Genomic DNA, 27,361 nt, shown 5'->3' with positions numbered 1-27,361 from the left:
GATTAATCAAAATGTAAGCAAAATATATAGACAGAAAGGCAGTGAGAAAGATGTGTTTCGGAATTTATACCAAAGAACTTCTTTATTTTTTTTTCATCAAAAACTTCTATAATGATCTCTAAGTGGATATCCTTACTTTTCTAGAAATTATTGAGTACTGGGTTGTATTTTTAACAGTGAAAACAAAGGGAGAAAAGTGGTATGAAAATTCAGACATGTTTCAAAAGTTTCCACAGGTTTTTGTTTTTGTTTTTGTTTTTGTTTTTGTTTTTTAATGTACTGAAATGGTGCTTGTCATTCCCATAGGGAAGGAAAAGAGTGTTCTGTGCTGTATGTTACTTAGAGTATAACTAAAGCTCATCTTTGTATGTTTGTCACGAATCTGTTTGTGCTTCACAATGTTTTTCAGAATCCTCAGTCAGTAGCAGCTCTCCAGGGTCTGGCCCCAGCTCACCAAACAATGGGCCAACCGGTAACGTTACTGAAAATGAGACTTCAGTTTTGCCACCTACTCCTCATGCTGAGGTAAGGCTCTTTATTATTTTGGTTCTTTTAAAAATTAGATCCTTGATGAGCCTTGTAAAACAAAGTGAGATTTCTGAACTGAACTTTAAAGCCACCTGTTCTTAGCTAATTTTCTGTAGGCTTATAATATATGGAATTGAATAAACTTGATCTTATTTACAAAGTTTGGATGACAATCAGGGTTTGAAAATGTTGAAATGTAATCCTCAAAAAAACCTTTTAGTGATGCTGAGTATACACTGCCCAGCAGTTGTGCAGCTCAGTACTATTATGTTTGTTTTTATTCTGATGGGGGTAGACCCATAAATACGCAAAAACAACCTTAGAAAATCTCTCAGTAGAACAGCCTGTCAAAGTAGGTTTGTTCTCCCTGGTGAGTGATGAAAAAAAGAAGGAGTATTCCAGCTGAGGAACATGGGGCTCGACTGAGCAAACATTTACTGAGGACCTACTAAGTGCCAGCCATTTTTCCTGGGAATGGGAATATAAAGATGAATAAGATATGAACTCCGTTTTTGAAGAATGAAATATTAAAGGAAATTGATCTGAATTCATGCAGTCAACCCTAATAACATTTTTCAACACATAATTTATTGAAACCAATGATGTAAAAATAGAGGAAAATAAAATTGTGAATCAACAAGAATTTTTCTATGTAGTTTTGGCATTAGGCTAAGCAAAGGCAACTGTCTATTAATAGCCATTCTTGTGAAATAGGCTGTTTTGAGGACACTATCAATTTTTTTTAAGTTTATTTATTTATTTCAGAGGAAGAGAAATAGAGAGCACACACAAGCAGGGGAGGGGCAGAGAGAAAAGAGATGGAGAGAATCCCAAGCAGGCTCTGCACCATCAAAGCAAAACCCTACCTGGGGCTGGAACTCATTAACCTTAAGATGTGAGATCATGATCTGAGCTGAAATCAAGAGTCTGATGCTTAACCAACTAAGCCATCCAGGCACCCCAAAAGACCCCATCAATTGACTGAAACTCTTGATTTTTCTTTTCTGTTATTATAATTCCTCCTTACCATGAATTGCCCCATGCAGGGAAGGCTGTACAGTAACATCTCATATATAACTGTAACATGTTTCTTCCCTTGTATTTTATAAGAGTCATGGTAACTGAGGGCTGAAAGAGACTGATCAAATATCAGATTCTTGGATCATGTACATTTCCTGATGTGTGATTATCAAACTTCCACTAAAACACTTATAGGGAACTCTCTTTGCTATTTCCTGAGACAACCCAGTTGATTTTGGATAGTTAGCCTGACTGATAGAAATGTCTTCAGTACATTATGCCAATATCTGTGTCTTTGTAATTTCATACACACATAACACACACACACACACACACACGCACGCACACGCACCCATATACTTATCACACATTATTTATAAATTGTAAAATCAGGCTACAATATAATTGAAGGCAGAAAACCAGAGGTTATGCCTAATAAGCAAAGGATTGAAACCAGTGAAGTCACTTTTGCTCTGAGGACATTTGTATACTTCAGTTTTGAGTTTTGGTTTTTAGGGCCTCACAAAACTCAAGAGAAAGAAGGCAAAGCTCCGTACTGACCAAGGAGGATAATCTAACATGAAATATTAAGCTGGAATTTCAAAAGTCCGTATCTATGCTGTGTTGGTGAGCTCCTCACCCCTGCCACCAGAAGTGTCCGGATACAGGGACAGAATTTCTCCCTGAGAAGTTTTCACCAGAAGCTAGTACTTGCATGGAGTTGTATCCCAAATTTATATAACCTCAAACTGTTAATTTGGTTTAAAGTGCCCCGGATTTGTTAGGGCCCCTACGTGTCTGGAAAAGCAAATATATATCTTCTCTAGAGGAATACACCTGCATTCTAGATTTCAAAAATTTCTCTCAGTTTTCCAAGGAAATTGGGCAGAAGAGATAGAATCTCTCTTGCTTATGATTATCTGGAAGCTATCTGAAGAATAACAATTCAGGCCTTGACATTATCTCCAGATTCTTCATCTATTCTTGTGTCTCACCATCCTGCTGTCCCTCTTTCTTTTTTTCATTTTCCTTTCTAAAATGTGATACCAGATAGAATAAGTTCTTCACATGTGTTTGTTATCATAGATATAAGTGGGATTCTTGAACTATTGGCTGAGGTATTGTATTTGTTTTAATGCATTTATATCTCAATATTGGTCAGTTTTCTGTGACCCTTTAATCACTTTCCAGGAAAAGAACAACTTGGTCACAGATATTTCTAAAAACCTTAGATTTCCATTTCCTTTAAATTTGAGGAATGTGACTCTCAGCACTAAAGGGTCTGGATTCTAAATCGGCTCTGGATGAATTTTGTGCCCTTCAAAAAAATAATGACACACTATACTACATTAAACAGCATGTATGATTCTTAGAAATTCATTGTTAGTGCTAAAAGGTGCAGAAGACCACTTACAGCATGAGAGTATTTTATTAGGTTCAGAAACAGCAGTACAATATCTTGATTGGGAAAGTATATGCAGTGAAAGTGTATTTTACACAGATTAATGGTGTGATAAACACACAATTTAGCATGATGGTTATTTCTCTGGAGGGGGGAAGGTGGGGAGTATGGGGAGAGACATGGTTTGTTACTAACTATATATATAATATATATATATAATTATAATATATGTATAATGAGAGAATATATGTATATGCATCCATATATATGTATATATATATGGATATATATATATATAATGAAAGAATATATGTATCTTCCTCATTCCTCTAAGTATTGTGTGTGTGTGTGTGTGTGTGTGTGTGTGTGTGTATATCTATGTATATACATATACATATATATATATATATATATATATATATATATATATATACACACATTACTTAGTACACCATAAAAGAACAACCAAAAAATATATAATTGTGAGATTGGAAGTAAATGGAAAATTTTGGTGAGATTCTCTCTTCAAACTTTTTATGACCTATTAAATTAAATTGAGTGTCCCAAATTATGCAACCCTATATTTAAATTTCAAAATAATATACATTGAAGAATGACAATTAAAGAAATTTGTTTATACTGTCTTAATCTCTTTTATATTCCTAAAGCCTTTATTGTCACAAATATCTGTTTAGAGTGCCCTCACTTTTCAGCTACTTATAGAACGTATTCTGTTACAAACTTTTCCTTCTACCCCCACCATTAAAAAAAAAAAAAAAAAAAAAAAAAAGAAAAAAAACAGAAGGAAATGTGATTTAATGGAGTTTGAAAGAGTAGAGGTTTTTCTTCAGGTCAGTGACAGGACATTCACCTCCAAAGCTGGAAAGACTAGTTCAAAAGCAAGCAGTGACTTACTTCATAATGAATTAATTGTGTGCCTGAACTATGATCCAAAAGGCCAGGTGGGCAGACCTTTATGCACTGATGGGTAGCCTCTCCGTGGCCCAAAACAAAAAATTCAACCCTGATGGCTAACATGTGGTTTTGTGCTGTGTTGTACTTACAGAGGTCTGTAATATAATTCATACTGGAGAGGTAAAGAGCAGAACTCAGATGGAAACTCTCCACAAATTAATATCCTAGCTGTGTTACACAAAATGCTTCCACCTACACTAGAAAAAGAGGAAAACAAATATTTTCAGCAATTCTTGATTAACAATCATTTTGGGTTTAGTATGATTTTTACAGAAATCTTCCAAGATTAACAATAGTGTGTAATTTCATATCAATAGAAATATTTTTAAGGTATGAAAAATACACATCAACTACACTTTGAAAAGCCAAGCCGATTGCTTGGTTCACCATTTGCAAAACAGGCTGATTTTACCATCTTTGGTTAAACAGCACAGGTGAGTTTTCATTTTAAAATAGTTCAACGGTGTACATTTGAATGAACCTTTATTCTGTGACCTGTAAGTATAAAAGCATGCCACCTAATTCTTTCACAGCCCGTGTAAATGAACGGGATCTACTCTACAGGATTTATTTAGGAAACAGGAAAGTAACGCTGTATCTCGGGCTGATCTTGAGGCTTAGACAAAAGGAAAATTTTTCTCTTGTAAATTCACATGTCCTGCATAATTTAGATGGAGGTTAAGACAGAAGTAGGAGGAGAATTTACTCATAAGTCCCCGCTAAGGAAACAGCACAGCCAATTCGAAAGTATGGGTCTTCCATTCGACAGGCTCCACAGGAACCTGGCTCCAAAACTGACTACTTTGTCATCATTGGTTAAGTTGCTAAACTTGCCCTGACCTCAGATTCTTTATCTGGTGAAAGGTAGTCATGCCTACTCCAACAACTTTGTTGTGAGGGATCGGTGTTAGGAAGGTGGGTAGTGAATTGTGAAGTGTGAAACGAGTTCATTTTTTGTTGTTGTTATCAGTACTGACTCCTAGTAGGGAAAACTCATTAGCATGTTTGTCTTCAAGCCAGCAAATCACATGTGAGAGTGAGTCTCCATCTGCTCTGACCACTTCTGTTCCATTTCTTCTATTTCTTGCATATGCTCACTCCTGAACTCGGCTTGTTGGAGCTACTTGTTTTACTCATTTGTAAACTTGGTTGGGGAGCTGAAACCTCAGGAGTTTCTATTTCCAGCTGTAGTCAGAAATGTCTTTACCTATCTAGTTACTTTATTGTTAATACTGTGGGCCTGCGGGTTCAAATGTTTCCGTGAATATCAACACCATTATTTTAGAGTCCGTAGATTTATTTGATAGCTCTGTTAACAGTAGCCAAGCAGCTGGTTTATTTCTATTTGAACATTAGTGTCTGGCTCTGCTGTGCTATTTTTTAAATAATTTTTTTCTAGCAGATTCAAACGATTTTTTAAAAAGGATTCTAATAATAAGGTTAAGTACTCTAAAATCATCTGAAATGTCACTTATTGTGTTTGCCCCAATCTCACATGACTCCTCTGCCTATTGTTTCATCATGTTGTTGTGACATTTGCTGTAAATGTTATGCTTCCTCCTGAGTGGGTGCAGAGGTATGGATTTCGATGGCAGAAGATAAAACACTTTCCCCCCATCTTCAGGGAAAAGAGGCTGATGTGACAAAAGAATCATTTAGTAGGAATAACGTGAGTCAATATTGTAAAGCAAGACCTTTAAGGAGACCTTCAGCAGTGCCTTTTAAATGCAAAGGAAGCCCAGATGAATGATAATATTTTTTGTCTCCATATCATTTTATAGTAGTACGTTTTTGGATGTCCAGTAAACGTAAAAGCTTAGAGATTTAGATTTCTAAAAACTTTCTTCATCACATGGAGATTTTAATTTTCTATCTGCCATCTGAAAGGACAATAGAAAATAAATACTATTGAAAAAATCACTGTAAAAACTGCAAGTATTAAATGATTAAGATATATATATTTGGTTTGGGTTTTTTTGTTTTTTGTTTGTTTATTTGTTTGTTTTGAGACAGAGCGTGCGAGCAAGGGAAGGGGCAGAGAGAGAAAGGGAGAGAAAGGGAGAGAGAGAGAGAGAGAGAGAGAGAGAGAGAGAGAGGGAGAATCCTGAGCAGTCTCCACACTGTCACCATGGAGTCCGATGCGGGGCTCTAGCTTGCTAACCCTGAGATCATGACCTGAGCCGAAATCAAGAGTCAGGTGCTTAACTGACTGAGCCACCCAAGCGTCCCATCTTTTTTAATGTGGCTCTCTTTCAGATAGTCTAATTTGGGGATCTGGGACCTTTTAAAGCTAAAGCAGACTGAGGTTTACAAGCATGTCTTCCTGCATGCCATTCTACTACACATAGATATTACCAGATCATGTCAGTCAGAGGTACTTCTGTCTCATGCCAAAGGATCTGATGTCCAGGGAAAGGTGGTTAGCTGCCCAGTCATAAGCCAGTGAGTGATGGAGCTCAAATGTAAGACACTGGGGCCATACTTATTTTCACCAGTCCAGACTACTCCTCACCAAGACTCTGTAGAGACTTACATTCCCTATCTGATGCTCATGTATATTGTAGGTAATTTTGACCATGTAGTAAATTTAAAATTCTACATCCACTTTCTCTAGGAGCTTCTTAAGAAGTAGGTGATTATTTACATAACTAGTTTTCAATCAAAGATCATCTGTTGACTTCTTTGTCTTAAAAGTCAGAAAAGTATTGCTTTTCCTCCCTCCCTTCCTCCATCCCTCCCTACTTTCCCTTCCTTCCTTCCTTCCTTCCTTCCTTCCTTCCTTCCTTCCTCTGTATCTCCTATCCCCACTTCCATTTCCCTTGCCCCCATAGGCAGTCATTCTCTCCTGTATTTTTTGTTTGCATGGGCTCTTACATCATTTGTATTTTCTGCTTTGTGCCCCAAAATTTTAGTGAGTGTAAATAGCATGGTGTTATCAACCTCATTCCATTTCTTATTTTTATCACTAAGTATATGTTCTTAGATCTAGTCATGTCATTACGGATGCATATACCTAATAGTTTGCTTTTAATTACTGTAACAATCCCTGGTGGGCAGTGCTCCATTTTATCTACCTGTTCTCCAGCGGGATGTCCCAATAGACTCCAGTTCTCACTCACCACCAAAAACTGCGTCAATAAACTTCATACTTCAGTGGACATCATCCTAAATGATGATAAGTGAGAGATTAATGAGAGAATTTCTTGAAGATATAATTCCCAGCAGAATAATTTTAGGGTCACAGCATATAGTGTAATTATTTTAGTTTATTTTTATGAATTACTCATTAGAATTGCTATACCAGTCTACAGTCCCACCAGCAATGTGTGATGGTTTTTACCTGTCTCAATTCCTATGACATTCTGAGATTTTGTATTTTTCTAATTTTTGCCCATGTTCCTTTTGTAAGAGATTTTGAGTCTTTTCATTGAAACTAACAGGTTTCTGATTTCAATGGCAAAATTAATAGCTCTGTTGAGAGACATATAATTTTTCAGTATATTTTATTCATCTGGATTGCAAAGATTATCCATAAGATAGGCTTCCAATTGCTATTATGGTGAGAAAAAAAATTTTGAGGGTCATTATTAAGATGTGAGTAGGCCTTCCCTGCCTCAACACCTGACTCAGTCATATCCTTCTTCTCAACATCATGCTCTTTCCGGTCACATGCTCCTAGCTACCAATCAAAGCCTGGTATAAAACTGACACCCTGCTCTGTGCCATTGAAGTGATTTAACCCTACTCTAATTATCATAGTTTTCACAGGTCATTAGTTAGTTTTCTATTTTTCTGTGCACCTAAGTAGCATAGCACAGTGCCACACTGTTAATCTAACTGAACTGTTATTTATTAATTGTTTTGTAAGTATTAAAAGGTGGTCACTTATACATTTAATATTTCCATTTTATCTTACTACAGGAATGCTTTGTAGTTCTGAATTTTTTTTTTACATTAAAACCATCTTCCCCATGTTCTAAGATGGAAAATGGCATTTTAGCACAGCTCTGATTTAAGGGCTGGTCGGTTTCAAAATTGCTTCCTGGAAAAATCATGGCTTTGCCTGAAAATGCTTGTGATCTCACCACAATGCTAAGGTGGAATAACCTTCCAGCCTTGTAAGAATACTGGTCAGGAACCTTCACTGTCTCAGTGAATTGGTACCTCTCACCACGTCTTTGGCTGGCTTTCAAGTGTGTCTGCCCTCTTTTAGCCGTGTAGATAGAATACAACTCTAGGTTCTTCCTAAGAATCACTAACCTGGAACAGATAGACTGTGTTGATCAAAAAGCTGTATCGAGGAACGGGGCGCCTGGGTGGCGCAGTCGGTTAAGCGTCCGACTTCAGCCAGGTCACAATCTTGCAGTCCGTGAATTCGAGCCCCGCGTCGGGCTCTGGGCTGATGGCTCAGAGCCTGGAGCCTGTTTCCGATTCTGTGTCTCCCCCTCTCTCTGCCCCTCGCCCGTTCATGCTCTGTCTCTCTCTGTCCCAAAAATAAATAAACGTTGAAAAAAAAAATTAAAAAAAAAATAATAAAAAAAAGCTGTATCGAGGAAAGTTGTATTTAAAGAAGATAATTTGAGGAAAACATTTTTTCAGGTCTGTGAAGTTATTTGTGATTCTAGCCATTCCATGTAAATTCTCTGCCTGATACTTTATCTTGTAATTGAAGGAAATGAACTAAGTAATGTCTAAATCCCTGCAGTTCTGTGATCTACTATACCAAGTAGTCTCTGTGGGAAGAACCAGCTATATACCTAGTGAACATGGGGGACTCACGACTTTCTTTGTTTCCTCAGGAATGGTCTCCATGACTTGAGCACCCTCATGTCTGTAAAGTCACCAGGGCTTTCACTTTCTTCTCATGTCCAGGTCCGCTGGTTCCCAGTTGCACATATTTATTCTTTTCCATCAGCCTCAGGACCAGATTTTGCTTCCTCTTCTTTTCTAAAGTGTCCCCCATGTCCATACTTTTTTTTTATGGTTCCCATATCCTTCAGTAATGGTGGCCCAGTGAGATATAGCTTCTATAGCAGTACCTGACAACAAATCATATAGCCTTGATCAGTTTAAAAGTTATGTTCCTGATCTCACTGGGGACCAGAATTGAGCAAATCACTCCGTTTCTTTATCCATAATTGAAGCATAATGATAGCTACAGAGTGCCTATGAAAAATAGGTTAATGTCCAAAAAAGTCCCTAGCCCAGAGGTTGGCACATGGTAGGTGTTGAAAAGCAGTACACTGTCATAAGAAATGGAGACACTCGATTTTGACATGAAACTTCAAGAGTTTAATCCCATAGTGAGAATTTTCTCAGTTGTCTTCACTTTAGTCAAAGCCCATGTGAGCAGCTGGTCCGCTGCTGCCATTATTACATCCAAGAAGAAGTATTTTTCTTACTTTAGCATAGGTTTGCTTCCTGGGATGAGGTGGAAAGATATCAGAGAAGTTCATTCTGTGAAACAAAGATGAACTCATTAGTGTAGCCTGTGGTATCTTTGGTGCCATTCCCACAGTGCATGTCAACTCTCAGTTGAACAGATACAATCTGGAATGCATATTGTACATGATTTAAAGTGCTTACTTTTCCACATTTATTTATCTTCTATGAAAACATAAGTGAATAAAATATCATTTTATTATAAATTACTGCTTGCAACTAATAAGCCAGTTAAAATATTTTTTGCTTCCTCACGCATTCGTTTTGTTCTTATTCAAGCATATATTCCAAACTAAAAATTAATATTAAAAGCATATTAATGTAAGCAAAATAAAAGCTTGCCTTTTTAATTAGAGCAAATATGCAACTGCTACTTAGAGCTCCTAATGCAAAATTGCAATCTCACACATTGTAATGATCAGATCTTTTCCTGCAGTCTTCATGCTGTGGCATTTTAGATAACTTTAGTTCTGTAAAGGGTTGCATATAAAAGCAATGTATTGTTAAAACTTTCAATATACCTCTTGATTTTCATGCACAAATATCTGCCTTGTCCTTGTGAGAAAAAAATAAAATCTGAGTTAGCTTGGAATTCCCGGTTGCAATGAAAAAAAACTCTACATTTAACCTTCTGCTCTTATTATGTTAAGGCTACGACTCATCTCCAAACAAACCTATGACTGAGGTGATGTTTTGGAATAACATCCTGTGTTTTGGTGGCGCATCACTCTTCAGTGACATTCTGAGGTTGCATTGTATTAGCACATGATATTTTCCCCAGTTAATTGATATCCCAGGTTTGTCCAGGGGAAAATCTACAGCTCCCCCAAACATGCTTGACAAGTTATTATATTTACTTTAGTCAAAGCCCGTGTGTGCAATATCCCTCTTGGAGGTGGTCTATTATTGGAGTCCCATATGCTTTTTGTTTGGGAAGAAAGCAGTCACTGTGTCATACTGTTACATGGAGTATTCTTTTTCAGGGATGTTGTTCCCTTGGGGACCATATCAGGCCAGAGTTCCTTAGTCTAATAAGACCTTTGTAACTCTTATTGTATAAGAGTTCTGGGAGGGAAGCAAGAGTTAAACAGAAAATGTAATTCAAGCAACCATATTGGGCCACATGTGGGAAAACATGACTCTTAGTATTGGATTAAAAAAAGGTATTTGTTGTAAAAAGGACTGTGATGCGAAAACATTCAAGGTATTTTCAGTGTAAATGAAGCCTTTTGTGGCACAGGGAACTCGTAATATTTTAACATTTACCTTAGCTACTGAATATGAATAATCTAAACATACACCACACAGACTTGTCTATTCATAAATTTTATACTTAAGAAAGATATTATTAATTATAGAAGTCCTGTATGGTGATATCTAATCTAAGATTTTCTTGTGTGAGTTTTCCCATCAGTAAAATGATGTTTAATCCATATAAAGATAATGATTATAGCAACATTATATACATATCATTACTCAGTAATACAAAAAATACACTCATAAGAATTACTCAATTTAATTGTTATACTTCACCAATTGAGGACAGACATGCTGATTATGGTCCATAAAGGTAGAATTTTGAAAGTGAATTTTGCACAATGAACACAGAAGCTCTTCAGATTTTGTGGTGATTTCTAATGAAGAGAATTTTAATTTGCACATAGAACTTTTGATACAGAAATCAAAATAAACATTTAATATACTTGACTATTTTGATTAATCATGATAATATAAAATATATTTTCCAAAATGTGAACATTTTACAGTAAAATTTATGACATAATGTTTTGAGACTCCTTTCTCTTTTTCTTTTTCTTTTTCTTTTTTTTTTTTTTTTGTTGTTGTTAACAGCATATGGTTTCACAGCAACGCATTCTAATTCACGAAGATTCCATGAACCTGCTAAGTCTTTATACCTCTCCCTCTTTGCCCAACATTACCTTGGGACTTCCAGCAGTGCCAGCCCAGCTCAATGTAAGTCATTACACAGCAGCCCAAGTGATATTTTCATAGGGGAGCTCTCTTTCATTTCTTGTATATTTACACTTCAGGGAAACTTGGTAGAGTTCATTTCTCAGAGAATTCATCCACTTCACTCTGAGTTGTGCAGAGACATTCAGTTTCATTTCAAATTAAAGAATTATACTGGTTCACATAATAATATTTATAAAAATAATAACTAACATTTGTATAATGCTTTATAGCTTTTAAAAAAGAAAGTACTCTCCAGACATATTATTTTAGTAGCTCCACACAGCCATTCCATGAAACAGAGATTACAGGCCACAGTTTTACAGAAGAAGAAGCTGAGATTTGGAATATTTAAAATCCCAAGATCACAGAGCCATTAAGTAACATACGTAGGACTCAACCCAGGCCTGTGTTGAGAGCTGTAGCTTCTAAGGCAGGCAGCATAGGTTTATAGAATTTATTTTGTGAATGACTTTATTTTCAGAATTTAAGTTACTGACTCTGTCATACTAAGGGACATATCTGGAAAACCTCTCTGTGAGCAATATTAAATTCTTCCCAGGAGATTCAGAGTGAATCAGTTACTTTAAAAGTCCTGACATCTGAAATAGGATCTTTGGGAGGTACTGTCCTACTAGCAGAACATAGCAATAATTATTTTATACGTATTCCCCAAAATAATATAAAAGATATGTAAGCTTTACCTGGAAAAATTCATCTGTGATTTGTTGTGTAAATAATACTTAGGCAGAGGTCATGGGATGCATTAGGTTTAAAGAGAAATTTTTTCCAACCCTTGGCACCAGTTTTTTTCAAACTTTAGCAGCACATCTTCCATGGAGTTCCAGCTTGTCAAATTCACATCTTTTACAATAAGCCCACGCCAGGAAATTTTAAAGAGTTGACCATTTTGTGATTAGTTTATCTTCAGAATATAAGACCTGTATACGGTATGCTATTTTATGCACGAGCACACCTACCTAACATTTTTAAATGACAAATTTTATAATTGGGTTCAATGCATGTTATAAAATCAATCAAAGAGATACCTGATTATATTTGGCATTTTTACCAAATGTTATCATTTCTCTTACATGATATAGTAATCTTCTACCAGTGAGGAAAAAGCAAAATCTTGTTGTTTTCTATCTGAGGATTGAAGAAGAAAGCTTAAAAATACTGATTTCAGCTATGCCTTTGAATTTCCACATGAAGCGTTAGTAAACAATTGGTTCTAGTGAAAAGAAAAAAAGGAATTAAGGATGAAACTAAATATAAATGTTCATGTATGGTATTCTCACATCTCCACTTATTAAAAATTATTTTTCTTCCATTCCTGTTTTTCCTATTCTTCAGATGATAAGCAAATACTAACATAAAAGCTGCTTATGACACATGAATAGGCATTTCTTTCCACTCTTTTTTGCGTGTTCTAAGTCATTCCTACCAGCTAACACAAACATACACCACTTTTAATGTGGTCAGAGAGAATTTTTTCCCAAAGGACCAAGTACTAACGCCAGACCATTTAATGTTTCAATGGTAATACAATTTGGTACCGTTGGATGAATAAACCAATGTGGTTTGGATTGAAGTTTCGTTTTTCTTTGCTTCCATTTTGGTGTGGATGAGGCCATCACAATTAATTTTTCAAGTTTAGCATTGCTTTGGCAAAGGGATCTCTTAATATTCCATTTCCCCACTGAATAGTGGGAAATTTTAAGGAAAAGAGGCCAGGAGAAGGAATCACTTCTAGATTAAACATTGTGTTGACTTGCCATGTGACTAAGACAAACCATTTACCTCTTTGTCCTTCAATTTCGCCATCACTGAAAATTGCTTTGCTTCCCTGGTGCACAGCAATTTTGAAAGATGAAACATGAGTTTTGAAAAGAAACATGCCACATAATTTTGAGGTATTAGACTTCTGCTTTTGTAATGCCAAAATGACCTCCATTCATTAAATTCTTTGAATAGGATAATGCATTATTACTATTGATGATATAATTATTATTACCTTATTACTGTGTTATCATACATTTCAAGTTCTTAATAGCATTTTTATTTGATCTAATTTCACTTGTAGTTTATTTTATTAAACAAAAGTATCTGCAGTGTCATTTTCAATATTTAGAGATTTGGGGATCTGTTACAAATTAATATAAAATACATGTTTAAATCAAATTCCTGCATTTTTATACAACTGCTCATTGAGTTGGCTGAAGACTTTTATTTTAAAAATTAAATATTGGAAACCTACAGCTCTGTGAACTTATTAGAGGTCATTAGAGGAATTGTTCCTTCTGCATGAAACTCCAAAACTATAGACAGTCTTATCCCAGCTTCTTTTTTGTTAATGTTTATTTATTTATTTTGAGAGAGGAGGTGGGGGGAAGGGCAGAGAGAGGGAGACAGAGAATCCCAAGCAGGCTCCACTCTGTCAGTACAGAGGCTGATGTGGTGCTGAAACTCACAAACTGTGAGATCATGACCGGAGCCAAAGTCAGACACTTAACAGACTGAGCCACCCAGGTTCTCTTTATCTTCAGCTTCCTCATTGCTAAGATACAGTCACTAGTTCAGCAATTTGAATCACTTTTATGTTTCCAGTATACCTTTTACTTAAACAGTATATTCAAATATTTTAAACATAAACTTCCCAGTTATTAGGCCTGAAATTAGTATTATTATTTAATGCTAAAATAATCTTTAAGTTCAGTACAAGGATACTCAATACTAAATTGTCTCCCACGCTTGCACCCTATTTTTATTTCTCCTTTGTTGATGCGGTTAGTTTAGAAAGACATGCTGTTGGGCAAAATAGATGAAGGCGAGTAAGAGGTACACACTTCCAGTTGTAAAATGAAGAAGTCATGGGGATGTAAAGTACAGCATAGGGAATATAGTCAATAAGATTGTAATAACTTCATATGGCAACAGAGGTAACTACACTATCATGGTGAGCAGTTCATAATGAGCACTTCAGCGATGTTGAATCACTGTGTTGTACGCCTGAGACTAGTGTAGTGTTGTGTGTGAACTATACTTCAGTTAAAAAAAAGAAAACACTAGGAGAAAAAAAAGACATCCTATTATACATTTTCCCTACTCAGCCATCAGTAAGATGGGGTTTATTTTGGGTAGGGGAAGGAAGGATTATAGAATAAGAAACTCATCTAATGGTGTACAGACCTAATGGATGAAAAAGGATTAACATCTTTATTATTTCTTGACACAGGCTTCGAATTCACTCAAAGAAAAACAGAAGTGTGAGACTCAGACGCTCAGACAAGGCGTTCCTCTGCCTGGGCAGTATGGGGGCAGCATCCCAGCATCTTCAAGCCATCCCCATGTCGCTTTAGAGGGAAAACCCAACAGCAGCCACCAAGCTCTCCTGCAGCATTTGTTACTGAAAGAACAAATGCGACAGCAAAAGCTTCTTGTGACTGGTAATTAATGACACCATCATCTTAGGGCTTTTTTTTATCTGTGTTCCAATGTAATGCCCCTTAAATTCAAGACCCTATTAAAGATTTACATTGTCATACAAGGGTCTCCCTGACACTTGGTATTGTGGGAAAGGCTACTATTTTCATTTATTTCTCTAGATACATGGTGGGGAAAACACCTCACCTTGTTAAACCTTCATACGTACCAGAGTCGATTACTGGTGAGTCACTGGTGAGATGCATACCTATCTAATGTTCTGGCATTTCTGCCTTCACCCCATACCACCTAGGTTTCTGCTGTTGTTTGCCCAGCAGAATCACTAGTTTCACCAAATGTCTCATATATCTATTTTCTGTGGCTTTTTGTTCTTTTATAAAGCAAAATTGTATGTGTGTGTGTTACATTTTTTTTTTCAGGCGGAGTTCCCTTACATCCTCAGTCTCCATTGGCAACAAAAGAGAGAATTTCACCTGGCATTAGAGGTACCCACAAATTACCCCGTCACAGACCCCTGAATCGAACCCAGTCCGCACCTTTGCCTCAGAGCACATTGGCTCAGCTGGTCATTCAGCAGCAACACCAGCAATTCTTGGAGAAGCAGAAGCAATACCAGCAGCAGATCCACATGAACAAAGTAAGCCCCCAAGCCGAAGTCAAAATGTCATAACCAATGGGGGAATTTGGGGTTCTCTTCACTGATCGGGGCACATGAGAGGAGAATGTTGGGATCTATCCATCACAGTCAAAAGGAAATCGCCATCCTAGCCCTCAGGGACAGCATCACAATATCAGTATTTTCACCATGACTACAGTCACAGGATGCTTGTGGCAAAATTGAGATTATGGATTAGTAAGGGCTTTCATGATTGAAGCCCTATCTTAATACATAAGCGCACACAGGCACCTGTGTGCAGAGCCCCATTTTCTGGTATTGTAGAAAAGGCTTGAGGCAGAGTTGAATGTGGTGGATCGACAGCTCAAAAAGTTTGCACAGGTGCAGGCAGATATGACAAGGTTAGCCAACAGAGTATTTCTCAGCAACTTGTATGTATCCATGTTGCATTTATTTTTTAGTATGCCCCACTTCATTCCAAACAATGTTTGAAGCAATTTCTCAGAAATATGTGGTAATTTTCTGGCAGCCTTATTGTGGCCCAAATGGAAAGCTGATGTATGTATCACACCACATCCTTAGGAGCTCTCCTGCTGAGGCAACCACAAAGAAACAGTGATTACAATATGACAATATCAGACAGGCCAGGCCAGTAACATTTTCAGTGAATTCATAAGCAAAACTGGTCTTCCCAGCTTTGCCACTACCGTCTGCTATGAGTTTCCAAAGCAGAGTCTTCTCCTTCCTGGACAGTGTTTTGGTCCTGGATGTCATAATTCTACCCAGTCTCCACTGTTACTGTATCACCTACAAGTATCATGGAGAGAGGTTTTATATTAAGAATGAAATTCTGTTTACTGATAGGTAGCTAAAAAGTGGCTTACTGTTTAAAAGTTTTATTGTATCATGATGTAAACAAAGCAAAACCTCCTAGGCAAAGATCAAATCATCTTTGTAATAGCATTTAGGAGAAAGGGGGTCTTTATCATGTGCTCACTTACCATGTGTTTATTGCAGGTAGGGTAGGGTGAGAGTTTTTCTCTTCTCTTTGGCCTCCAGCTTAATAAGGCAGAGCCATGAAGGAAACACAGGCTGAATACCATACTACTGAACAGAAATTCCTCCAGCCCAGCCCTTTGCTGCTTTCAAAGATGATGTGTATGTGTGTGGGATTGGGGAAATAGGACCAGGGGATAGATGGCGGTGGTAACTACCTTTCCTGCCATCTTTCATTCTACTGCAGACTATATTTCACTATATTGCTTATTACTCTTTATATATCATCAGATTGATGCCTGTTTCGTTGCTACCACATTTCTGTAAATTTATCAAATTATTTTGTATCAAATCAGTCTCACTGGAGGCAATCAACTTCCTTCTTGTGTAGTGACGGAGTACTTTTGATTTAAGAGTATATGTCTGCTATATTAAGGTAGAGTTCAGTTTGTTTGTTTTGTGGTCTCTCAGCACTACTTATAACTACTGGGAATTCCTGAAAAATTGTCCAGTGACCAGTGAGGAAAAATTTATACAGAAAGAAAGACTGGGAATCCTACATTTTGCCTCATAATATTTTGATCTGGAATTAGGTCCGTTAGATTCCTGTTAATACTTTTAAGATTATTTGGGAATACATTTTTCATGACCTAGAGATGCTGGTGTTTCAGACTCAGTGGTATGCTAATAACAGAATCTTTATATTTTAGTATCACACTTGAGATTTTGACAGGCGGATGCTAACCTCAGTCACATGGAAGAAACTAAGATGAAAAGCAGGCATTTGCATTTGAGCAATGAGAAGAGCAAATCTTATCAGAGACCTTCTCCCATGTGGAGCTGATTCCTTGGAATCTGTTAAGAATTCTTCCCAAAATTAGAAACAAACCTATACTCTCAGGTACATGTTTGTACAGTGGTTTGACTATTAAATCTTGTCTTAATTAGGCAAAATGAAGTCCAGAAAACTTCAAAGTACAAAGCTGATCTTTATATATTAACCCCTCTCAGCTTGGGTGTTTAGATTACTCAAGCAGGTCTCCAGTTGGCTTTTCTCCAAGTATGTATTCCATATGTTTGATCAAATGGCATGTGCACATTGGGTATTCTCCAGATTTTGAAAATATTTCACCTGCCCTCAATTGTGTGAGGGAACAGAGAAGAATCTTAAAGAAGAAAATATTGAATCTCTGACCTATTCTGAAGTATTCACAATAGAACCATCAGGAAATGAATTGCTACTGTTCTCCCTTCCCCAGGAGGTGATGAAAACATTTATTTCACATTATGTGAGGGCCATAACTGAGATGCCAAAAACCAATGCGTTTGTGTATAATTATATATTTATGTGTATTCTAACCATTTTGAATACCCATTAATGAGAAATAACCACAGAAAATTTAATTTATGTCATTTTTCTTTCCTGTTAAAATGGATGAATCTATACTGAATCCATTCAAACTGGAGCCAAATAGTTGGCATCATAAAAATGTCCCTGCTCTTGAGGTACTTATGGTAGCAGGAAATACATGCTCACATAAAGACACTGGTATACAGATACCCTGTTTGAAAATGTCCTTTTCTTTTGCTCCTTCAACTTTTTTTTTAAGATTTAGAGAAGCAAAAATGCAGTGACAACAAAAGAAAAAATAAGTGTATTTGTCTCTAAACCTATAGCATATTAAATATGATTGTCCTTCCTGGCATGAAATTTTTTTTAATGTTTATTTATTTATTTTTGAGAGAGAGAGAGGGATGGCAGAGAGAGAGGGAGAGAGAATCCTAAGCAGGCTGTGCACTGTTAGTGTAGAGCCCAGTGCAGGGCTTGAACCCACCAACCGTGAGATTATGACCTGAGCTGAAACCAAGAGTTGGATGCTTAACCGACTGAGCCACCCAGGTGCCCTGCTGGTATTATTTTTTTTTTAACTTTTTATGTTTTTTAATTTTAATTTTGAGAGAGTGAGAGAGCGAGAGAGCACGAGAGCAAGTGAGGGAGGGACAGAGGGAGAGGGAAACAGGATTGAAAGCAGGCTCTAGGCTCTGAGCTGTCAGCACAGAACCTGATGTGGGGCTTGAACTCACATACTAGGAGATCATAACCTAAGCCAAAGTCCACACTCAACCGACTGAGCCACCCAGGTGACCCTCCCCCTAGTATGAAATTTTTAATGATGTAATTGAATTGCTAATCATCATTAGAAGTCAAAGAAAATCTATATTTTTCAGAGTTTATATAATAATTGACTTATTAAATTTGGAAAGCTTTGTCGTATCTTACTATTATTTGAATCAACCATTTATGAAAGCCGTCATTCCTGCTTACTATAACTATACAATGTAAATATTATTAATCATACTAAATAACTTACCTACCCATTGCTTGATACTTAAATGACATTTACATGGGAAATTTGTGCGTCATAAGGATTATTTGTCTCATACAATTATGGTGTAAGTACTTAATTGCTTAGTAGAAATATCCCTGGAATGGGTATATACAGTATTTGTATTGTTATATCTACAAAATGGGGAAAGGTAGAAATGTAAGTGGAAAACCTGTCAGAATGATTTGTCTTTATACTCATCAGGTTGAATATTTTATTTTCAGTGAAGGTATTTTGAGAAGTTTAACCATAAAAAAAAATCATGGTTTACACTATTTGTTCTTTTGTTTTCTTGAGACATTTAAAGTATTCAGGAATGCATTAAACAATTTCTGTTGCTAAGGTATGGTACATTCATGAAACAATGACTTGTGGGCATTTTTTAAAAACCAAGATTCTTTATGCTAGTATCAAAAGAAGATTGATGTTGGGGCACCTAGGTAGTTCGGTCGGTTAAGCACCCAATTTTGGCTCAGGTCATGATCTTGTGTTTTGTGAGTTTGAGCCCCGCATCAGGCTCTCTGCTGTCAGCATGGAGCCTTCTTTGGATTCTCTGTACCCCTTTCTGTCCCTCCCCCTGCTTGTGCCCATGTGTGGGTGCTCTCCCTCTCAAAAATGAACGTTTAAAAAAAAAGAGGATTGATGCTTTGCCAGGTATCTTTTGTTTATTTACTGAAAGATAAAAATGGTTTCCAAAGCAAAATTTTCCCCATAAATAAAAAAAGGCAAACAAAAAAGTAAGAGGGTATTGGCAGTTTTCTTCTGGGATCATTTTTTTTTTTTTTTTAATTTTTTTTTTCCCAAACGTTTTTTATTTATTTTTGGGACAGAGAGAGACAGAGCATGAACGGGTGAGGGGCAGAGAGAGAGGGAGACACAGAATCGGAAACAGGCTCCAGGCTCTGAGCCATCAGCCCAGAGCCCGACGCGGGGCTCGAACTCGCGGACCGCGAGATCGTGACCTGGCTGAAGTCGGACGCTTAACCGACTGCGCCACCCAGGCGCCCCCTGGGATCATTTTAAATTTGAATCTTGCCGCAGATTTTTCTGTTAAAAAAAAGACTATGATTAATGAAAACAAAACACACTGCAGTTTTTTTATGATTTTTGAAGGAATATACCAATCACTGCCTAATTAATAGAAGGGCAAATCTCTAGTTGTAACACTATCTGAATGATACACAGGAATTTTCCTGAGTGTCTTCAGGCATTTTTGTTGTGAGATAATCTGGCCTTGACCTCTGCCCCCTGCCCAATGGCATTATTCTTTAAATTGTTTCTCTGTTATAGTATGTATAGGATAGCATTGATGCACACTGAATAATTTCTATTTTAATTAGAATTGTTCTAATACCTATGTTTTTCATATTCATTCTATCAAAACCACATGAGCAGAAAATTTAAGAAATTTCTTTCTTCGTTCGGTACTTATTTGAATGAAATACCAATTTATTATGCATTTATCCATTTAGCAACTCATTGAATTCTTGCTTTGTGCCAGATACTATTTTAATCACTAAGAAAATAACATTCAGAGTTCTCATGGAGCTTAAAGTATGGGGAGCAAGGGAGTGAATTATTCAGTAAACAGTAATACGATGTGTTATGTACTAGGATAGGGAACATGAGGAAGAAAATTGTTTTCATTGAGGAAGTAAAACTTGAGATTTGTTTGGTTACCTCCTTGGGTTCTTCTGTCCTTTTTTACCTCTTTCTTTCTTTCTTTCTTTCTTTCTTTCTTTCTTTCTTTCTTTCTTTTTCTCCCTTTGTAATATACTCTGTGATAAATATCTTATGCATTCCTATGACTGGACATCAGCCAACACTTTTTTTAAAAACCCAGATAAATCATGAGATGATATCTTAAATATGTCAAAGTTCACTGTAGATATAAGTATTTATTATATATTTATTACTATGATACTTAGGCATTTTGACATGAGTGCTATTTTATCATAATAAAAATATATCTAAGACAAGATTAGTAAAAGGGAGGCCAAGCAGATGTCCTGTGTTGCCCTTATTAAAACAGGTAGAAATTATGTCTGACAAGCAAGGCATGAATATAATTTTGCTCAAATGCTGGAATGGAGAAATGGGGAGTTTTCATTAATTTTAGAAGAGAATTTGACCGTTTATTTGAGTAATATCTGTTGTATTCTTTTTCCTGATATAATTTTCTAACAGAAATGTTACATATTCTTCATAACCCCTCATGATTCATACCTACTCCTTGTTCCCCATCATGCATCCACAGCAACCCAGGGGACTATAGTCTGTCATGCCTGTGCTCACACACAAGCATAGTGTGCATATATGTGTGTTATTTTGTTCTTACAAAATATCCCCGAAGGTAGTTCTAAAATAAAACTATTTTGTGCACTGTTGAGCAAAGCGTATGTTTCCCAAGGAAATTTATTTGAAGAACAAATGTAAAGATGTTACATTCCAGAAAGTTTATATTTTTAAGTCTCATGTCCTATTATCAAACAGCAAGGAAACACTTTGTGTTAGCTTTATTTTAATAAAGGTGATTATATCCATGGCTTCTTGTGGGAAGGTTAAAATTTTAAGTATAATTAGATGAGGATGATGTACCCATCTTTGCTTTTTGATGCACCTATTACTCCTGGTGTATCTTTCATGCACTGTGGCTCTTCCTAGCACCTTCTCCATAGGTACCTTAGGGATAGGGTCTTTCACGTAATACCAGCTCCCTTTTATAAGTAGGACCCACTGTAAGCTGGGACACAATGCTAACCTTCTTATGTACATTATTTTCTCAGACTTAACAACTCACTCTTTTTAATATCAAGAAAGTTAATTTTAAAGGGCTTAAGTAAGTTGACCCAGGGGACAGGCTAGAAGTTGACAGAACTAGACTTCTGACATAGGTTGTATGACACAAAAACCTGTCCTGAACCTAAATGTGTACTTACGATTTTAGTGTTGTTTTCTTCACCAAGCAGAAGAAAAGATTTCCTTTAAAAAATTTTTTTATTTACTCTTTTTTACTTCTTTTTTTTATTTTTATTTTTAGCGAGCACGCGAGCAGTGGAGAGGGGCAGACAGAGAGAGAGAGAGAATCTTAAGCAGGCTCCAAACTCAGCACAGTGCCCAATGTGGGGCTTGATCTCATGACCCTGGGATCATGACCTGAACTGAAATCAAGAGTCAGACACTCAACTGACTGAGCCACCCAGGAATCCCTCTTTTTTTAACAAAAATTTTTGTTTTAAGTAAGCTCCACACCCAACATGGGGCTTGAACTGGTGACTCCGTTATCAAGGGTCACGTGCTCTACTGACTGAGCCAGTCAGCTTCTCCAAGACAAGTTTTTCCTAATTTTATTTTTGCAAAAAAGTAGAGAACTTACAATTGAAGAGAAGGCAAACAAGCAAGCAAACAAAATAAAAGGGTGATCTTATTTTATGTATTTATTTATTTTTGGTATTGGTTTGGATTTGCTGAAATGAAGAAATTTGTTTTCCTGACCTTACTTCCCAACTTTTCACACATTGTCCTCCCTCCAGTGACTAATTTGGAAGTGGATTTACATGGTGGGACATTCAGACATCCATTGGATATTAAAGCTTCCCAACAGTGCCGTGAGTGCAGTACAGCCTGACCATGTTTCATGCCTTTCTTGCATGCTGTAAAATCGTCATTTCTTTAGATTGGGCAAACATCTTCTCATAAGAGTTCTGAGCTGGCCTGATGCTGAAAGTCTACTGACTTCATCAAGTTCAACTGAAATGCAAATTTGGCATCTCCTCTCTGGGTGGTTGGAAAATGCCTTGTTTTATGTTTTGAAAAATGGATGAGTAGAAACTTGAACTGGGCTTTCATTTAGGAAAGTAGGCATTACCGTTGTCAGGTTTAATTTCTCTCTATCCATTTGACAGTATGTTTCCATGCAGAGCCTTTAATCAACAATTTAGGATTACATTTTGCCCATTAGATGGATAGTATGTCCAAAAACTTTAGCAAGCACTGAAAGGCAGTCTTAATTTTATAACAGTAAAAAGCCTCCTAGATTATTTATCTATCTATAGAGGTTTATAAAAGAAACTTTGACTTTGCCCTTAAATAGATGCTGTTTCGACATGATTAGCCCAGTGTAAATAGATTCGTGTAGGTATGTGCTGAGCTTCAAAAAAACCACTTACTGCAATACTGGCTTACATCATCGTAGAGAATTCATATAGAACCATTTCACTACATAATTACAAGTTGATGGTTTATAATATACAGAAAATGGCTTGTTGCTTTATTATTAGATGTGATGAAATCCGGTGTTTGTAAAAGAAACTAAATGACCATTTCAGTGGATTAATGTGTAACTTTCGTAAACGTTCCCAGTGCTGCTTTCATAACTTGAAGACCAAGGGAAGGACCTCGACCTTTCCTTTTCACTCTGCACTGTTAATCTAGTCAGAGACGCTTTTACTGAATGAGAAAAACAATAGTTGGACATGACTATGAGGTAAGAAAATAGGGGAAAGAAAAATATCTGGGGAATTAAACCATGTGAGTGGTTTGACTGATGTTGATTCCAGGCTGTTCAAAGAGAGAGGAAAGCTAAATAATTTGGTTGTTTCTCAACCTTGACAAATAGTTTCATTTGACAGGATGAAATAATTAAGTCTTACTAAGGAATTTTTAATATAGCTAAGTGATTTGTGGACATGAAAACCACCAGTATGTAGCAGTCCCTTTGTTATAGATTTTGGCTGCTTATAAAGTCCTGATTTTAGTTTTCTTCCCCTGTATCTTTCTGCCCTTTCTCTAAATACTTACGAAATCTCAGGGATTATAGTGACCCTGAAATGTCATATGATCTAGAGTATTCCCATTCCTTCAGGCAGAATTGCATCCAGGGCTAAGCTCCCATATCCAAAACGCACCATTACTCTCTTGCTATCGACTGAGTTGTATCACCCAGCAATAAAAACTCACTTCTAAAAATAATTTTCTGGCATGGAGTCATTGATGGTGTTCCACAATGATTTATTAGCAACCACTATGCTTCCGCATACTGAAAATGAAAATAAAGAAGGCCTGTTCTTTCCCTTGAATGGTTCATAGGCCTGCAAACAGATCATTCCAGTCCAAGATAGTTCTATATAATGCGTAGCTCATATGAATTGTAAAATCTAGAATGCTTGGTAACATTTCCAAGAGAAGTTTCTGATGTTTTGCAGAATTATTTGTTAGTTTTGCAACTTTGGACAAAGTATTGAGCCTCCTTGTCCAATAATTCTCTAATCTGCACGTTTTAGAGGTTTATAGTGAGGATCCCATGAAAGGATGTACTGAAAGTGCTTTGTAAACATGGTGAGCACGACTGAAATCTTAATGCAGTATTTATATTCTTATTTAGCACTCATAGTTCTTTTTGTTTTTATTCTGCTAATGAAAACGGTTATCTGGAAGTGCTAAAATATCTCCAAGACACGCATTTCCTACTTGCCTCAATCTTGCATCAAGCTACTTTGTTGTAAACCAAACTACTAAATTTTGTTCCCGCTTGAGTCTTTGTAGCCATCATGAAGCGGACCTTTGATTTCTGTTTGGAACAGCATATATGTTAATTATTGAATTATTTATTGAGGTGTAATTTACACAGCAAAATATATTCCTTTTGCTGTATAATTCGGTGAGTTTTGACAAATGCATATCGTCATATAATTACCACAATCAAGATAGAGAGCAGTTACCTCAACTTCCAAACTTTCTTTGTCTTGCTCCTTTGTCGTCAATTCCTACCCCTACCTCCAGCCCCAGGCAAAGTAGATGAATTTTTGACCGTGTGGGAAACATAAAACAAATAACAAGTATGAAGGATGGTATATTTTGAGAGCAAGCAGACATCAGCTCTAAATGATCTAAACCATAGAATGTTTAAGGAAGAAGGGCCATAAGGGATTATTTTCAGAGGTCATAGGTGGACACTCTGTGGACTGCTGTCGTTGGACAGCTTGGTATCTTAAGCATTTCAATTTTTTGTCAATCTTTAAAAATAGAAAGATTTCAAATGCAAATCTGATTTCTGGCATTGTCTGAAAAATTGAAAATCTGGCTACACCGGGGCCCACATTTCCATGTGGCAATTGTTTTCTGTGGTTTATTCTTGGTATCCATTTTAAATAGGGCTTGTACTGCTATCCAGATGACCAAAGCAAGGGTTGGCAAATGGGGAGAAAGGGAAATGTTTATCAGTCAGTTGATCTGAAGATCATTGGCTTTGAGATCTTGTCTATTCTGAGACACAGTCCAAAATTGCCAAGGGTGCCTTTCCTTAACTGTGCCTCTATTCATTGCCCTTAAAAAGCAAAGAAAGAGAACTTTGAAAGAACGTGTACTATCAACTAAAGATTGGAAAGGGGACTTTTAGGGGAAAATCCTATTATGTAATATAAAAATGCATAAAATGACATAGTGATGTAAAAGAAGGAAAAATAGGTCATTTGTGTTCTAGTTGTCTTGTAACACTCTCTTGCTAAACTTTTTGTGTTCTAAAAGTTAGATCTTTCTGTTTCTACTTTTGCCTGCCTACATCCAATATTCTGTAGCAACCAGAGTGATCATTTACAAATGCAAATCAAATCATGTTAAGGGCTTGCTTAAAACTGCCCAATTGCTCCTTATTGTTCATAAGATAAAATCCAAACATCTTTTTGTGGCCTGCAGGGCTATTGTGATCTGGCTCTTGCCCCTGTCACTGACCTCATCTCCTACTCCCTTCCCTTACTTGCTGAGCCTCAGCCATGTTGGCCTCCTTTTCAGTCTGTTGGGAATGCCGTTCCATCTCCAGGAGTTGTGTTATCCACTGTACTGTATGGTAGGTTCAACTTCCAGATCTTCTCATGACTTGACCATGGTGTTGGAGCCCCTCTTAGTTTAAACCTCACATCTTCTGAGGGCCTTTCCTGCCCATACAAATGAGACACAGATGCTCACCCCTTCCCCCATCATTCCTTACCACATTAAGTTCCAGTCTTCAATTGCTTACTTTCTGTTTCCTTTTCTGAGAGCTCACCTGACTGCTCTTCTCAGGATGTGGCATATAGTAAGTGTTCAACAAAAATTGTCAAATGAATAAAGAGTGGGTGGGTAACTTTCTCAAACTCACTGGAAGGAGGAAATTTTCAGTATCCTTTCCAGTTCCGGGGGTTAACACTTACTTAAGTTATTGATATATTAGGATGTTTTGAAGCCAGAAAAGGGGTATTTTAATTGCATGCATTGATTTAGACAACCATTTGAAGTTATAAAGATAAACACGTGTTTATTAAGTATTCACTTAATCCCTGGATTAGTTTTATATCTCTTCAATATTGGAAAGAAGGAATATTTTTCAGTTTAGACTTAATTTATGTGAATAATGAACCAATATTTAGAAAATATTTCTCTCTTGCCGTTTAGTTTTGGTTCCTCTGGTTATTTCCCTAAAATGCACAGAAGTGAAATGACATGGAGTATTTTGGCTTGAGGTAGAGTTCTTCTCTAAGTAGACCTCTTGATTTGAAAACACTCCAAACGCTGCATGTTGTTTTTGAGAACAGTTGGTACATACCTAATCTATTTGTGATTTGAGACAGAATTTTATCATTGTTTTACAATCTAGTTTCCTTGGAGCTTAAGGGAAAGTTTTCGTGTTCCAAAAGAAGAGTTTTGCATTTATTTAAAAGAAAAAACAAGAACAAAAACAAAAACAAAAACTTGTGTCATTGCCATTCCCCAAGTAAAATCTGTCTTACAATCTGAGGCAGAATAAGAAAGTGATGAGTTGGGTTGAAGGTCATTTTGCGTAGTTTAATAATCACATTCAAACACTTGTGCTTAATGGGTTGTTGACAATTTCAGAAAACCAGATGTCCATCAGAAACAGATTTACTCCTTTTACACTCTTGTTCTTAGTTGCCATCCCAAAACTGAAGATATTTGTGGGGACATAAAAGATCTCTGTGGGAAAATTTTAAATACGGAATCGAAAGATACTTTATTTGACAGCACTTATGTTGACTTTTAGGCTTGTCTCAGTGTAACTTTCACAGAGATGAGCTGAATGTGCTCATGTGTAAAGGTTAGCAGCACAGCCTTTAAATATTATTTCATTAATTTTACATCATTTGCCAATAGACTAGATGATATTTAACATGGAATATAGATCATTGAAGTTTAGAGACTTGCTGTAATTATGATCCTAGCAGGGATTGATAAGAATGGAATTGCAAACGTAAGGTGGTAGAGATTTAGATAAATTATCATACCTGGTCCTTGGAATATCGGCATGAGTATGTATGAGTGTGTGTTACAAACCCAGAATGGTCATAGATTGCCTGCAACATTCTTAGTGTTCGGTACGATGGCTGTGCAATAGCATGGAGAATACAGGGAAACACTGACAGATGAGGAAGAACACAGATAAAAGGAGAAGGAGAAGTACAGCCATCATCTTCCTCTCTGCTGGGTTCCCCACCAAAGTACCTCACCTGGTGTCAGATGAATGACACACGGTGTGTTTTACAGATGGGCCCTCAGCCGAGATTCGCACAGGTCTGTGCATTTATC

General features: G+C 36.7%; 1 protein-coding gene across 13 annotated transcripts in view; it reads left to right on the top strand.

Moving 5' to 3' along the window:
- Positions 1-27,361, top strand: part of HDAC9 (histone deacetylase 9) — a 708,604-nt gene that overhangs the window by 538,513 nt on the left and 142,730 nt on the right. For all 13 annotated transcript variants that reach the window (XR_015246442.1, XM_086694877.1, XM_086694833.1 and 10 more), the window contains 4 exons: positions 410-525; positions 11,219-11,341; positions 14,577-14,787; positions 15,205-15,422. Coding sequence is in view for 12 of the 13 variants with exons in the window: in XM_086694877.1 (XP_086551003.1) it covers positions 410-525; positions 11,219-11,341; positions 14,577-14,787; positions 15,205-15,422 (668 nt within the window). In the remaining variant the exon portion in view is untranslated. The remainder of the gene's footprint in view (positions 1-409; positions 526-11,218; positions 11,342-14,576; positions 14,788-15,204; positions 15,423-27,361) is intronic.

The sequence above is a fragment of the Puma concolor genome, chromosome A2, assembly GCF_028749965.1.
Source record: "Puma concolor isolate L17-30 chromosome A2, mPumCon1.1.hap2, whole genome shotgun sequence".
Lineage (NCBI taxonomy): Eukaryota > Metazoa > Chordata > Mammalia > Carnivora > Felidae > Puma > Puma concolor.
The sequence above is the reverse complement of the archived record's forward strand: the minus strand, read 5'-3'. Positions and strand labels throughout refer to the sequence as shown.